Source organism: Alligator mississippiensis, chromosome 3, assembly GCF_030867095.1.
Source record: "Alligator mississippiensis isolate rAllMis1 chromosome 3, rAllMis1, whole genome shotgun sequence".
NCBI lineage: Eukaryota > Metazoa > Chordata > Crocodylia > Alligatoridae > Alligator > Alligator mississippiensis.
In genome coordinates this window covers 79,540,539-79,556,581 of record NC_081826.1, presented here as the reverse complement: position 1 = coordinate 79,556,581, position 16,043 = coordinate 79,540,539, and the positions used below count along the sequence as shown (strand labels likewise).

The following is a 16,043-nucleotide window of genomic DNA, read 5'->3' as shown; positions in this document are numbered from 1 at the left end:
CTTTAGCCAAAAATGTTCAAGCAAACATGTATGAAAGGACACAAAATATACACCGATATATTAGAAATTACTTTTATACAAAGAACAAAGAATTCCCAAGAGCAAACTACAATCACTAAAGGGTAGTTCTACACTGATGAATGAATGTATAAAAAACATGTCTCCTTTCTGGACAGTGTAAGCCTTACTGGAGCAGTGGTTAGTATAAGTATTAAATTAATGTGTACATTGCTCAGGCTTTGCTGAAGGATTGCCCAACTTAGGCCTCACTAGAGCCGAGACTGATATATGAACTGCTTAACCTGGAATATGAATACACATTTAGGTTGTGCAAATTTATCACAACTGATAAGACTGGTACTACATGCTTTAGAACAGAAAAATAATGAAAATGTTACAATATATGTCGTACTGCCAGAAAAGCGTGTAATGTGGACAGAATGGTAAAACACAGATCAGGATGTATAACAGGTATAGAATGATTCAAGATACCAGAGAAATATGTAATGCTTAGTATTGCTTTGAGCAGTCTATAAAAGAAAGAGCTAGGAAACCTGGAATCTTGTATTTGTTTGGAAAAAGTGTTTTTATATGGATACCATTGTTGTTCAAATACAGAAATGCCCTGTTGGAATGATCTCAGTACAGTCTTGTAGTCCAGTGGTGTCAAACTCACCCTGTACCCCAGGCTGGATCCAGACTATGGGGCTCCTCAAAGGCTGCATCTATGGAGCAAGCGACAGCAGCAATAGGAGCAGTGGTGGAAGGGTCTACAGCAGCAATGGCTGCAGCAGCAGTTGGAATAATGGCCAACAGTGAAAGTGGAGGAGGTGCATGTGGCAGGGCAATCAGCTGCAGGGTGAGCATGGCTGTGTTGGCACAGCTCATGCTTGCTCCCTTGCCACCAAAGGCCATGTCCAACAAGGCCCTGGATTTTGCAGCAGGCTCCAACCCACTCTCGCTGCACCCTGAATTCCCTGGCCCGCCAGTAACCCGGCAGGACAGATGGAGCAGCTCTGCAGACTATAGGTTTGACACCCTTGTTATTGTAAATAATCCTGCTGAGTTTTCACCACCAAACTGTGCCTGCGATTGATCTTTGCATATGCTGTGATCTTCATACACTGGGGGCAGAGACGAGCAGAAACTGACCACATATCAGGAGTACAACAGACCGTATTCACAGGATTATATCGACAAACTTGGAAAAAAAAAACTTAAGGGCAGTGTCTGAAGTTGTTGATTCTGGAGATCCAGCAATGCTAAGAAAAAGGACGCTGAGAGCTATTCTTCCTTGTGCATCATCAAAAGTACCGCTCATTTATTTACATCAAAGCAAACCCAGCAAAAATAAGGTTTAGTGTCAGGGACTGTGATTTTATAGATTTCATAGATTATAGAGTCAGAAGGGACCCAATGGATCATTGTGTCCGACCCCCTGCCCCTGGCAGGAAAGAGGACTGAGGTCAGACGACCCCAGCCAGGTGAATGTCAAGCCTTCTCTTGAAGACATCCAAGTTAGGTGATAGCACTACCTCTCTTGGAAGCCCATTCCAGACCCTGGCCACCCTTATTGTAAAAAAATTCTTCCTAATGTCTAACCTAAATCTCCTCTCCACTAGTTGGCACACATTATTCCTAGTTACTCCCTGGGGAGCTCTAGTAAACAGCGCATCCCCAATTCCCTGCTGTCCTCCCCTGATAAATTTATAGGCGGCCACAAGGTCACCCCTCAGCTGTCTTTTGTATAGGCTGAAGAGATGCAGATGTCTCAACCTCTCCTCATAGGGTCTTTCACGGAGACCACTAATCGTGTGAGTGGCTCTCCTCTGAACCCTCTCCAGATCCTCCATGTCCCTCTTGAAGTACGGTGACCAAAACCGGACACAGTACTCCAACTGTGGCCTGACTAATGCCACATAGAGGGGGAGCATCACCTCTCTTGATCTGTTGGCCATGCATCTGCTAATACACGACAAGGTGCGATTGGCTTTGTTGATGGCCTCACTACACTGCTGACAAATGTTCATCTTGGAGTCAACTATGACTCCAAGATCCCTCTCAGCCTCTGAGCTGCTGAGGAGGACATCCCCCAACCTGTAGGTGTGCTGGGGATTTCTCCTTCCTAGGTGGAGTACCTTACATTTATCTTTGTTGAATTGCATCCTATTACGTTCCGCCCATTGATCTAACCTATCCAGGTCAGCCTGTACCTGCTCCCTGCCCTCTGGTGTATTAACTTTGCCCTATAATTTGGTATCATCCGCGGACTTGGAGAGGGTGCTCACCACACCCTCATCCAAATCACTGATCAAGATATTAAATAACACCAGCCCAAGGACTGAACCCTGCGGGACCCCACTGCCTACCTCCTTCCAGGCCGAGAATGACCCATCAACCACCACTCTCTGGGTGTGGTCCCTAAGCCAGTTAGCCACCCACCCAACTGTATAGGCATCCACTCCACAGCTCGTTAGCTTCCCTATGAGACTAGGATGCGAAACTGTGTCGACGGCCTTCCTAAAATCCAGGTAGATAAACATCAGTCTCAGCTCCTGTGTCGAAGCAGTGTGTAACCTGGTCATAAAAGGCTATAAGGTTTGTCAGGCAGGATCTACCTATGATGAACCCGTGCTGGCTTCCTTTCAGCATCGTTTCCCCTGCTGGGCCTTAACAAATATGCTCTTTGATGATTTTTTCTAGGATTTTCCCAGGAATAGAGGTAAGACTGACTGGCCTAAAGTTACCCGGCTCCCCCCTTCTCCCTGTCTTAGAAATGGGCACCACGTTGGCCTTTTTCCAGTCCCCAGGGACCTGTCCGGAGCACCATGAGAGCTCAAACAGCCGTGCCAGTGGATCAGCAATGACACTGGCCAATTTTTTTTAGCACCCATGGATGGAGGTCATCCAGGCTGGCTGATTTGTACCCATCCAGCCCTTCCAAGTGCTCTTTAACTACGTCAGCCTTAACCTTTGGCAGTCTGGTGCCTGTTGAGCATCTGTCTATGCTCAAGGTGGGGGGATTGTCTCGGTCAGTATTAAGGAATACTGAAGTGAAGAACTCATTGAAGAGCTCTACCTTTTTCTCCGAGTCAACCACCAACTGACTTGATTTGTCCTGCAGGGGCCCTATCCTACTCTGCGCCTTCTTTTTGCTCGCTATGTATCTGTAGAAAGACTTTTTATTGTCCTTAATTTTTGTAGTCAGCCTAAGCTCCAGTCCTGCCTTGGCCTGCCTGACTCCCTGCAATAGTGCACCAGGGTGGTGTATGCCTCCTTGGTGGCTGCCCCCTGCTACCACTGCTTATACATCTCTTTCTTTGCTGCCTCCAGTCTTTCTTGAAGCTCCCTGTTCAGCCAAGGGGGCTTTTTTTTTATCCCCTTAGCCCCTTTCCTGTGTAAGGGGATAGACTCCTTTTGTGCCCCAAGGATCACTCCCTTGAGAAACTTCCAACCCTCTTGGACCCCCACTAGCTCGATGCTCTGGAGTTCCACCACTTCACTAACTAGGTTTCTAAGTTTACTAAAGTTGGCCCTTCTGAAGTCTAAAACTTTAGCATCACTGGATATTTTTCTCACCCTTCGCTGGATACTGAACTCTACCAAGTGGTGGTCACTATCACCCAGGTTACTGTGTACCCAGAGGACCCCCACGAGATCATTCCCTGTTGCTAAGACCAGGTCTAGCAAGGCGCTACCCCGGTGGGACTGGACCCCATCTGGGTTAGGTGGAGGTCCTGCACACAATGTAAGAACCTCCCTGAGTGGCTTGTTTTGGCTGCCTGTTCCTCCCAGCTGACGTCCGGGTAATTTAGGTCCCACATGATCACTGTCCCCCTCGCCTGTAAGGCATCTGAGAGCTGCTTGGAGAATATCTCGTCTAGCTCATCATCCTGGTGAGAAGGTCTGTAGAAGACCCCCACTACCAAGTCCTTTTCCCTTGGACCCCCCTGGATCCTGACCCACAATGTCTCGGTATTCTCCTCCTCCACTCCTGCCTTGATGACAGAAGATGTGTACTGCTCCTTAACATAGAGAGTTACACCTCCGCCTTTTCTCTGTCTCACCTATACAACCTGTACCCCTCAAAGCCTGCCGCCCAGTCGTGTGTAGAATCCCATCATGTTTCAGTTAAGCTGACAGTCATACTGTGTGCTGGGCCAAGCAGGGAAGTTACCACACCTGCCCCTGGTCCCTGGTTATGTGACTGATTCAAGTTCTCTGCAACTAGATTGGCTGCTGACAGCACTACTCTCCCTTTTTAAACACACCTGCAGCCTCAGGCAAGCTGATGGCTGCCTTACAGGGGCTGCAGGCCCAGATTACAGCCCTGCACACCCAATGTACCCCACTTCCTGCCAACTGGGGGAGCCAACGCACTCAGCATACCCTGAACCACAGGTCCCACTGTCTGACAAATCTGATGAAGACTCTTGCTGTTTCTGGGAGTTAATTAATCAGTGTTGCCTGACATTTAGTCTCTGTCCTAGAACCTATCCTTCAGATACAGCCAAGGTAGGACTTAGCAGTTTGTTGACTGGTGATGCCCTGGCCTGGGCTTCCCTACTTTTGGAATCAGCAAGCCCTCTCCTTGACAACCTTGAAGATTTTATCCAGGCCATAGTGAAAATCTTTGGTGACCTATATTGGGTCCATATTGTGGAGCCCTCTGACATGTAATGGAACAAGGTGGCTAAACATTTCCACTTCTGTCTGGGGCTTCAGGGCTGCATTAAAAGCGAGTTGGTTCAGGTGGAACTCCCAGCTACTTTGGACAGACTTGTTGATTTTAGTATCTGTATTGATGCCTCTCTGTCCAAGCAACAATAGGAGGACTGGACTTCAACTCTCGGGGTTGGCTAGGCCCTTGGAAGCTCTGATACTACCCCCAATGGAGGCCATGCAGATAGATGCAGCTAGGAAAAGGCTCCCCCTTGGAGAAGAAGGCTTGTTGTTGCGCCTAGGGCCTCTGCCAGTACTGTGGGGAGTCTCGGCATTTTGCCCAGATCTGCCTGAGGAAAGAAATGGCTGTCTCCTCTTTGAGAAACTACCTGATCCAGCCTTGGTCAAGGGGCATTGTCTGGGCCTGCCACGGATCATTCAGCCAATGCCTCCAGTTCGCAGTAAACTCTTGAGAGCCACCAAGCCCCAAGACTCACCTTTGCTAGTTGCCCTTCACCTACAGCACCCCTCTCCTCCAGCACTCTTTGACACAGGAGTTTGGGGTAATTTCATGGACTCGACCCTTGCAGAACAACTTGACTCTACCAGGTCAGCCAAAATAGAACCCCAAGATAGCAGAAGCCATGAATGGATTCCCTCCCTCTTTGGGTCTTGTCACCAGTAAAATGGTCCCACTAGAAGTCTCAATCAGTGATCACCCAGAGTCTCTTTGTTTTGATCTTATCCGTTCCCCTCACTTTTTGGTTATACTGGGAACCCCCTAATTATTCCTCCATAACCTGGGACATCATGTGTGGGTTAAAGGAACTCTGTTTCAACTTATCTTACTGCTTGTACTCTGGTTTAGAGTAGATTTCTCTGGCCATTACCCAAGGCTGGTAGCAGAGCCAAAGATATCAGGTGGCTTACAACAACCATATAAGATTCCAGGCTGGCCTTCACAGACAGAACATATGCTCCAGACCCTCCCCCATCTCTCCCTGCCAAATACCAGGACTTGGCTGATGTAGTCAACAAGAAAGGAGTGGACCAGCTTCCCCCACACTGCCCTTATGATTGCCATTTGATCCTGTGCCAGGGGCACAGATTCCATTCAGACACATTTATTTATTCTGAGCCAGAGCTCAAAGTGCTCAAGAAGTATATATTAGGGAGAACCTCTGTAATGGGTTCATCAGGCCTTTTACATCTCCTGCTGGGGCCCTGATATTCTTTGTGGCCAAGAAAGACAGTTTTCTCCATCCCCGTGTTGAGTACAGGGCCTAAAACAGGATTAAGATTCATAATCGTTACCTGCTGCCAGTAATGAATGAATTATTTGAGAGGTTCCATCAAGCCTAGATTTTTTTCAAGATTGGATCTGTGAGAGGCCTACTGTATACAGGAAGGGGACAAGTAGAAAACCGCATTTTGGTCCCACTATAGGCATTCTGAATACTTGGCTATGCCCTTTGGACTCTGCAATGCCCCTGTTACATTCCAACACTTTGCTAATGGTATATATCAAGGTATGTTGGAACAATTTGTTACAATTTACCTAGACAATATTTTAGTTTTTCCTAATGATCCTGCCCAGTATTTAGAACATGTGTGTCAGGTCCTACTCCAGCTCCAAGAGAACCACCTATATTTTAACCTAGAGAAATGCAAGTTTGATCAGACCTCAATTGAATTTTTAGGTTATATTATTTTCACCAAGGGCCTAGTAATGGCCCACAAGGTAACTGACATCACCGAATGAGCTGCACTATATGACATTAAAGGGATTCAATGGTTCTTGGGCTTTGCTAACTTTTGTAGATGTTTAATTAGAGAGTTGTCGCACGTAGCAGCCCTGCTGACTACCCTTCTTAAGAAAGGGGTACCATTCAAATGGTTTCCAGAAGTCTGAATGGCCTTTGAGATACTGAAAAGGACTTTCACTCTGTGCCCTTCCTGGGCACTGTCCTGGATGCCCCAGATTTCCTTATGGCCAGATTAATTATAAATGGTTTCAGACTCCCTCAATTTAATTCTCACCAGCCTCCAAAATCCAGAACTATCCTGGCTAAACCAGGATCTATGGTCATCCTATTTATAGTGGAAGCTGACTGTTTGAGCTGCACCATAGGAGCTGTTCTATCTCAGGCTTCAGACACCCCAAACAAATTGCACCCGTCCACTTTTATGGCTGGTCCCTGACTCCCTTCAAAAGGAATTACAACATTTCAGATTGGGAACTCCTTGCATCAACATGGGAACTTCTCGATCTGAAATACTGGAAACCCCTCACACTGACATTTGGGATTGGGAACCTGTTCCCCCCACCCATGATAGTGGAAGGTCACAAGGAATACATCATGAAGCAGGGTCTAGACTCCAAACACAGCCTTCGAGTAGTGGCAGCACCTTCTGAAGGCAGATTGCCACCCCATCCAGGTAATAATGGACCATAAGAACTTGGAATATTTCCACACAAACCAGAAACTGAATTTTTGACAGGTCCACTGGTCACTCTGCTTTTCCTGTTTTAATTTCATAATCACATATTGCCCAGGAGCCAAGAACCAGAAGGCAGACACTCACTCTATCCCATAAGAATGAACTCTCTGCTCTAGACCCATCACCCATAATCATGGTCATGGTGGATACATTAACTAAGATGACCCATTTTATCTTTGCCCAGGCTGTCCCCACTGCCAATTAAATGACCCACCTATTTCTGAGACATATATTTTGCCTACATAGCTGTCCATCTCAGGTACTCTCTGGCCATGGTCCCCAATTTATTTCATACTTCTGGCATGAGTTCTGTAAGGCTCTGGGCATGGAACCTCTTCATTCATCTATGTATCACCCTCAGACTAACAGTCATACGGAGTGCATAAACCAGACCCTTGAGCAAGATCTCAGATGCTTTTAAATTTTCATCAGGATAATTGAATGATCTTGTTCCCCCTGGCAAAATTCACGTACAAAAATGCTGTCCATACTTCTACACACCAGACCCACTTTTTCTCCAACTATGGACTCCATCCTCATTTCTACCTAGCATTGTCTACCTTCCCATAGGTCCTCACAGCGAATGACCATGTATTGAATCTCCAAGATGTTTAGCAAAAAATTAAAGGTTCATCTCGACACAGTCAACCACATATAAAAATAATGACAGCAATATTTTGGCCCCACCATTTCACTTGGTAACAAGGTCTGGCTCTCTCCAAAGACTATCAAGATCCCAAGACCACCTGCCAAACTGGATCACCAATATCTGGGCCCCTTCAAGGTTGTGGAACAAATAAGCTGTGTTGTATTCAAGCTCTAGCTGCCAAAAACACTAAAAGTACACCTCATTTTCCACATATCCCCACTCAAACCTTGCATAAAAAACCCTTTACTGACTGCCTGAACCTGCTCCCCCCGCACCCATGATAGTGGAAGGTCACAAGGAATATATTGTAAGGCAGGTTCTAGGCTCCAGAGACGTCTGAGGCAAGCTCCATTAATTCATCAACTGGGAGGGCTATGGCCTGGAAGAATGATCTTGGGAACCGGATGACCATGTTCACACCCCTAAACTAGTATAAGATTTCCACTGAAAATACCCAGAAAAGCCTGGTCCCAGGCTGCCTAGAAGAGGCCATCTGGGAGGGTGGGGTGGGAAGGGGCAGAAACTCTCAGGAACACTGATCAAGCAGGCCTGGTTGGGCCAAGCATTTGAAGTTATCATATCTGCCGCTGACCCCCAACTAATGCAACTGACCCAGTTCTCTGCAACCAGATCGGCTACTGAAAGCACCGCTCACCCCTTTACAACACCTGCAGCCTCAGCCTCCATGCAAGCCTTAAATCAGCCTCAGTCTGTTCTGGCAAGCCTTGCATTCATAGCTCTCCCTAGCTTTTCTGATTTCTGACCTGGGTTTGACTTTTCGTGACCATGATCATGGATCTACCCTGAAACTTGGTGCTGGTTCTGCTTTCTCTGGTTTCCCTGACATCCTGACTTGCCTTGGTTGCCTTGACCCTTATCCCAGCTTTTCCCTGGAACTTGGTCCCATGCTCTCTAATCCAACTACTCAGACCATGACCCAATGCTCCAGGAACCCATGCTCCTGCCCTGATGACCTGCTAGTTGCCCTCAGGGTCTATCCACAGGCCTGGCTGCATATGTCCCAGCCACACACTCACAGTTACACAACTCCATGGGAATAATCTGAAAACAATGAAATAAAGATGTAACTGGGGATGGAATTTAGCCTAAACAACTATTGTCATCATTTGTTTATTGGCGCCATCATAGTGTTCAAAGGCACCAATCTTTGCTGGGCCCCATTACACTAGATGCCACATAAAACACAGAGGAGGACATGGTCCTTTCCTGAAACTCTCATAATCCAGTTATTGGTGATGTGAGATGGAAAGAACCTAGCTTAATGTTTATATTTGCATTGCTTTTTCAGAGTGGACACTTAGAAAGAAGCCTCTTTTACTTGATTATTGGGCATATTTGGTCTGCAAATTCTGACAGAATAATAAGCATGAAGTTCCACTAAGTATTTTTACAGTCCCTTTTAAAGGGAGTGTCAAATTGCAGTTGGGGCACCCTGGCAAAAGCCTGGCACCTGGCCTATGCACCATTCATGTCACATGATAGACTTCACATCTGTGGTGCATAATCCTCATGTGAACTCTATTTTCAAAGCTGAATGACACTTTAAGACAGTGGTTTCAGATTCTTTCTATAATGAGGGTTGAATTCCATTTTTTATACTGGTTATTGCATCAAGATATAAAACTCAGTCCAAACTCCCCCCAATTCAAAACAAAATTTCCACTCATGTCAACAACAGACTCGCACTGATATCAAGGCAGAAGTTTGCTATCTGTTGACCCATTTTTAATGATTAGATTTTAAACTCTGTACCTCCCCTTCTTCTACTTTTATGTTCCTCTTCCTTCACTATCCTCCCTTTTTAGTTTTTCTCTGCCTTATCTTGGTTCATCGCTCCTGTTCTTTTCTATGAATTTGCTGTCTTACAGGAACTCCTAGCCACTGTGCTTCATTACCATAATTTACCCCCATTCCATTTAGTAAAATGATCAGTGATTTAACAGCTAACATTGACACTAGCTTCTAGTCCAATTAGATTAACAAGCTGAAGGTGGGGCAGAGGCATAACAGAGCAGCTGATCATCTAGGGCACCAGCAATGACTTCCGGCTGCTGGTACCACAAGCACAGGTGGCAGCTGTTATTTTAATGCTTCTCTTCAAGTCGGCACCTGGGGCTGCTGCCTTGGTCTCCACACCTTAGTTACACTACTAGGTCATAGAGCAGGGGTGGGCAAAATGTGGCCCACAGGCCACCTGCGGCCTGTCAGGCCATTCTTTCCAGCCTGCGGGGCCCCTAAAAAATTTAGAAAATTAATATTTATCTGCCCCTGGCTGCCTGTCATGTGGCCCTTGATGGCTTGCCAAAACTCAGTAAGTGGCCCTCCGCCCAAAATAATTGCCTGCCTCTGTCATAGAGGCATCTTAGAGACTTACTTTGCCATAGCATCTGATAAAGAAGGCTGTAGCTTATGAAAGCTCATGCCTCTCTGAGGGCACGTGCACATGTTCACAAGACCCAATCTATGATCAAGAGGATTGCTTAAACCCACATGATCATAGAAGGTCCTCACTTATACACATTCATTGGTGCTGGGAACCATGTTGGGAATGCGATCTATGTCACGGTGGTGCGGGGGGGGGGGAAGGATTGGAAGGGGCTAGCACATCCAAGGGAGGAGTTTGGTAGGTCCAGGCCAGAGGAATTGCATGTTTGGGGGTTGGGATGATTGGAGGTCTAAAAATAGCCTGGTCAGGGTGGGAGGTAAGAAAAGCGTAGTCCTGGGGCTGAGGCAAGTTGCTGGGCTTTCCCAGCTCCAGGGCTGTGCTCCTCATGGCTACATACATTTCATTAGATCAGGCCTGGGTGAGCCTGATCTATGTAGTGGAACTCCTTAGGTGAACTAAGTTAGATATGGCTAGCCATTTTTTGCCTGATCTAAGTGTAACATCTGCATATTCCCTAAACAAGTTAGACTATAAAGCCACTAAACTCCTTGCCTTCTCTCTATTAGAGTAACAATTAACCAGGAATTTCACACTTCTAAGCTACAGTTTGAAGCTGTTTGCCAGTATAATTAAAAGTAGTGACATCTTCGAAAGGGTAGGTACCTATGAACAATTTTGTGTTGACTAAAAGGGGTAGGGATTTATCATTCAGTAGCTAGCCTGTAGTAACTGCCTGTGTGTAAGCCCTTACCCCATGGATATTAGAAGCTAAATCATGTGAAATATGATTCCACTAGCATGGCTTAGCTTTTACTTCCCATGGGGTGTACACACAGGAGGCTTTGCCATGGAGCAGGTACTGTGAAATAAATCACTACCCACTTTAGCCCACAGTAAATATTTCATTTGTCCATACCTGAAGTTCACATATGCAACATTTTCTTTGCAATCCTAAAGACAAGAAACTTAGATTTTTAAAAAATAAATGAACACAAACATTTTTGGTTTCTGGACTGGCTATTTCTGCTGGGCCAAATACAAGGACCAAGTGAACCAGATCTGGCCATATATTTGACATCACTGCTTTGAGTGACAGCCTTGAACTATGAACCCTTTCCCCAAGGAAATTGTATATACTGGTATCTACAATACACATGAGGAAAATTAAAGATGTACTGCACCTGCATTTGCTCTTTGTCTTGCTCACATTTGGCATTTTTACACGTGCTTTGGGACGCAGCACCGAAACAATACTTTAATTAGAGAACCGTATTCATTTAAAATGTCTGTGCATCACATGTATCAGCATCCCTGCAGTGAAAAAATGGAGGTGGAGGGCTTTGAACTAAAGCTCATCAAATGTGTTTCATTTCAAAGTGCCCTGCCGCCATTTTTTCAGCACAAGGATGATACACATGATGCGGAAGAGTGCCGGAGCGTGTCAATTTCCGTTCTCCAGCAGATTTGATTAATCGCTGGATTTCCAGCATGTCGGAGCAGACTCGATTAATCACTGGATTTCCAGCACGTCGGAGCAGGCTCCCCACAACTCTAATAGGAGCCTATTAATTCTAATTCTTCCATTTATTTAGATGTCCTGTATAATGAAGAAAGTGTTTTACAGTGAATTTTTTTGCAATTTTCTTGTGCAGCCCAAGAACAGACTGCATTATGATACAGGTATAACCTGTGATAAGAATAAACCATAAAAAGATATGAGCTACCTTAACTATGGGCTAGGATATACCTGCAGGAAATAGTTCAGTCCATTGTTTTGCCATCCCCAGGTAATTTCAGAGAAGCAGCTTCCTTTCTCTTTTCTCCTTGCTGCTGGGGAGAAGTGCATTGCTGCTGGGAGCCAATGTGTCAAGATTCAAATTCTTAGTAAGTCGCACAAGGAAAAAGGGGAATTTTACTTTCACTTATGCCCATTTGCAGGCCAACTGTATATTTAATATAAAAATACCCAAAATGCAATTATTTAAGTCATCTAAGCAATCTAAGCAATAGTTAGTCTACCAAAAAAACAGCACAATCATCCTTATTTTGCAGCAAAGTGCACTCATCTCAAGTTATCTGAGGAAATGCATTCCCAATGAAAGGGTATAGAAGATGCTAAATGAGGGCGGGCATAACATAGAAAAAGGACAGTATCTTCTTTATTTAATAAAAAGGCTTACCATCCTGCTGGCCCTGAAGATTCTGAGGACTTTGCATTCTCTCTTCAAGATTAGAACTAAGGTCTGAGTTCACAGCTGACATCCTGGTTGAGTCACTCATATCAAATTCATCACTTTCTATGGAACTTTCATCCTGCAATTCAAAATTCCCTGTTTCATATTAGGAAACACCCAAAAAAATACTTCCAAATATGTTATTCAAACTAAAATCATTATTTAGTAATTCATATTAATAGCTGAGATACCCTTATTGAATTAGTAAGTAAACAAGCAAGCTATAAGAAGAGCAAGTATAATTAATCACAAAATGGACTGTGATCATTTGACAGGTGCCATTAAAGTTTAATCAAGTATGATAATACTCCAAATATAATACTAAGTGGCTTTCTAGAATATTTTGTAAAAGCAGAAAAATGTTAGTGATCTGGGAACTCATGACAGCTCTTTTCTATTAAATCTTTGTTGAGGAGACATCTCCATTTTTGTGCCCAAATTATTCATTCTATTTGAATAATCATTGCCAGGGAGTACATAAGATTTTAATGAAATGCTGTATCTATCAAAGACAATGGCTAATCTCCTTTGATTTCATCCTTAAACTGTAAATATGTTCGAAGAAGTGACTGAAAAGTGGCATTGTCTTACTCAGTCCAGTCCTGATCTTGTTCGCAATGAACTCAATCACAAGGCAACTCGCAAGTGTGAAAGCAGGGAAGATTTTATTCTGGCTCTCACACTTCCAATATATTTGTTAACTATCAATTAAAAAGATCTCCAATGCTGATGATGAAAACGATGACAACATGTAAGCCAAAAATCCAATTTCAATTTCTGATGCTCATTTGATTGTTGCAGACAGAAAATCTGGGCCCCAGCCGAGCAAACATTCATTCACCTGCTTAAATTGACTCATTTTAGTAGTCCGATTGATGTCAATGGTTAGGGACAGAAGTTACACATAAACTGGCTTGTGATCAGAAACTGGTTTAAACCTGTAACAGAACATAACTTCAGTGCTGTCACGGCGGGGTCCTTCAGGAGGGCCGTGATCTCCTTAAGGCCCCCTCTCCGCGCTAATTCGGCCCAAGGGCACCCTCCATACTCGCCCACCACGTCTTTGCTCTTAAGGAAAATGTAATAGGGAGGCTGCCTTGCGTCTCCTCGGGCACGTAAACTCCTGGACCCCTCGTAGGTCTCCCCGTACGATGGGTGCTACTCAAGCACCCTAGCCTTGTGGGCTACACGTGGCTCCTACCACCCCTAATACCACACCCCAAGCCTCGCTGATGTACCTGACGTTGGTGTGTCCTTCTCTATATAGTCTGCCCCCTCTCTGGGGTCTTCTCTCACAAGGCACTCCGCTCTTCGGGGCTCGCCATGCCCTCCTTGGGCTTCCTAAAATGCTGCCCCCCCTCTCTGGGGCCTTCTCTAACACTGCCCCTCTTCTCTGGGGCCTCTTCTAAAAGTGTTGTCCCACTCGGGGACCCTTGTCCACTTTGGGACTCTTACCTCGAGCCTCCGGTCTTTCAGGCGCACCGCGCTGCTTCCCCTCTTGCAGGACACTGTGCTGCTATCCCCTTTCCTTGGGGACCACCGCAACACCCTGTCCTTCTCTTGGGGCGCTGTGCTGCTAACCCTTTCTGTCTGGGTCCACCGCAGCACCCTGCCCCTGTCCAGGGTTTTTCCCTGCAGCGCTAGCCAATTACCGGGCTCACTACGCCCGTCCTGGGCTTCTCAATCTGGCCCCTCTTGGGCCTCTCGCATATTGCCCCGTTGGGCCTCTCGCATATTGCCCCTCTCAGGCTCCTCACATATTGCCCCTCTCAGGCTCCTTGTGCCCGCCTTGGGCTTCCTAGTAGCGCCGCCCCCTCTTTGGGGCTCACTGTGCCCACGCTGGGCTCCCTAATAAAATGGTCCCCCTCTCTGGGACCTGTTGTGCCCACACTGGGCCTTCTCAAAATGCCCCTCTCTGGGGCTGGGGTCTATGCACCCCACACACAACCCGGGGTCTCAGTTCCCCGCCCGCAACCCACTGGTTGCACTCAATTGCGCCTCCACTGGCGCGCAAGCTGCGCTTTCACTGGCACTAGGGCACCCCGCCCCTATGGGGTCCCTATGAGGACACGGCACCCTCTTGGCGCTAGGGCACCCCACACTCTCTGGGGTCCCTATGAGGCTCAGCCGCTCCTCTCTGAGCTAACTGACCTCACGACTCTGCCCTGTAACTCTCAGGGCCTAGCACGCCCTCACTGGCACCAGGGCCTCACACTCCCTTGTGAGTCCCCGATGAGGCCTCCTCCAACCCCTACAGCCTCACCCAAACCTCCGGTGTAAAATACACAAACGCAAACTCACACCGCCTGGCTATAACTAAACTCAAAGCCCTATGGCTCCGACAACATTGCTCCATATCAGCGGTACTTGCTGCTAGGCTCCTCTCCGCAGCCTCACTCCTGGAGCTCCTGCCTCCCTGGCTGCTGGCAGGCAACTGCCAGCCTGGCCTTGACCCTTAGCTTTATAGGAGCCAGGCCCTGCCCCCTACAGGCAGCTGATTCTTATTAGTCGCCCTGGCAACCCGCAGCTGTACTCATTATGGCTGCTAGGGCTTTTCCCCAGCAGCTTTCCCCTCTCTAGGAGCGGGGCAGCGAGGTGTGCCGCGACAAGTGCACATAACCCAGTTTCAAAACGTCTGAAACTGGTTTAAGGTAAAACTGGTCAAATGTAGTATCAGACTTAACTGATTTGGATCAAACCAGTTTATGAAACTTCTGTTCCACACCCCTTCCTGGTCCAAATTAAATCACAGTCCTCCAGCATCCCAGCATGCTTGGCAGCCCTGGGCTGGGCTGGGGTGTCTAGAAAGGTCTGTTGGGGGAAGGGGGGAGGCAGGGACTGCCCTCCCCCAGGCAAACCTTGGCTGGGGTCAGGGAGGTGGGTTAAACTTCCCTTCCTCAGAGTACAGAGCTTCCCTGCACGGCTAAAAACATAGTGCTGGCTGCAACTGTGGATTACAAATCCCAGAGGCACCTGGAAGCATGAAGAGGAGGTGATGAGCAACCCTGTAGAGTCCTGCTGTTGTAATTCTGGACTACAAATCCCAGAGACCTCAAGGGCAGCAGGAAGAAGAAGTGAATGCACAGCCCATGCTGGCTACATGCCAGACACCCATGCTCTAGCACCCTCTCCACCCCTCCTGGCTTCTGGTCTGAGCCACTGCAGGTATGTGGCTACATTTCCTGAATCAAAAGTGAACGTCTGTCCAGTTGTTTCTCAGTTTAATTTCTGCAGTTTAGGCTAACCTGCAAAGATTTAATCAATTCAGCCTCAGGCTTTTTGACTGTCTGTACTTAGTCAATGAGTTCAAGCACCTGCTTAAAGTTTAATATGGTCACAAGTTTTGATCTGGAAGTTGCTGAGAAACAGAAAGTCAGAATGATATTTTTCATAGTCACTTTTCTGAGTAGAACAGAAGTTTGCCGAGGGCTTTCCTGACAAAAGACAGGAGACTTTAAGAATAACTGAGTTCATGATTGGTATTCACCAAAGAAAAAAATAAGTTCTTTATTTGGAATATGAATTATACTTATTAGGTCTTTCTAAAATAGTCAATTGCCTGCCAGTTACAGTACTTTATTTTTGTACT

General features: G+C 46.3%; 1 protein-coding gene across 3 annotated transcripts in view; it reads right to left on the bottom strand.

The window, feature by feature from the left end:
• The window catches only part of NOL4 (nucleolar protein 4), a 292,716-nt gene that overhangs the window by 193,645 nt on the left and 83,028 nt on the right, over positions 1-16,043 (bottom strand). For all 3 annotated transcript variants that reach the window (XM_006267299.3, XM_006267300.3, XM_019498702.2), the window contains exon 5: positions 12,401-12,533. In XM_006267299.3, coding sequence (XP_006267361.1) covers positions 12,401-12,533 — 133 coding nt within the window. The remainder of the gene's footprint in view (positions 1-12,400; positions 12,534-16,043) is intronic.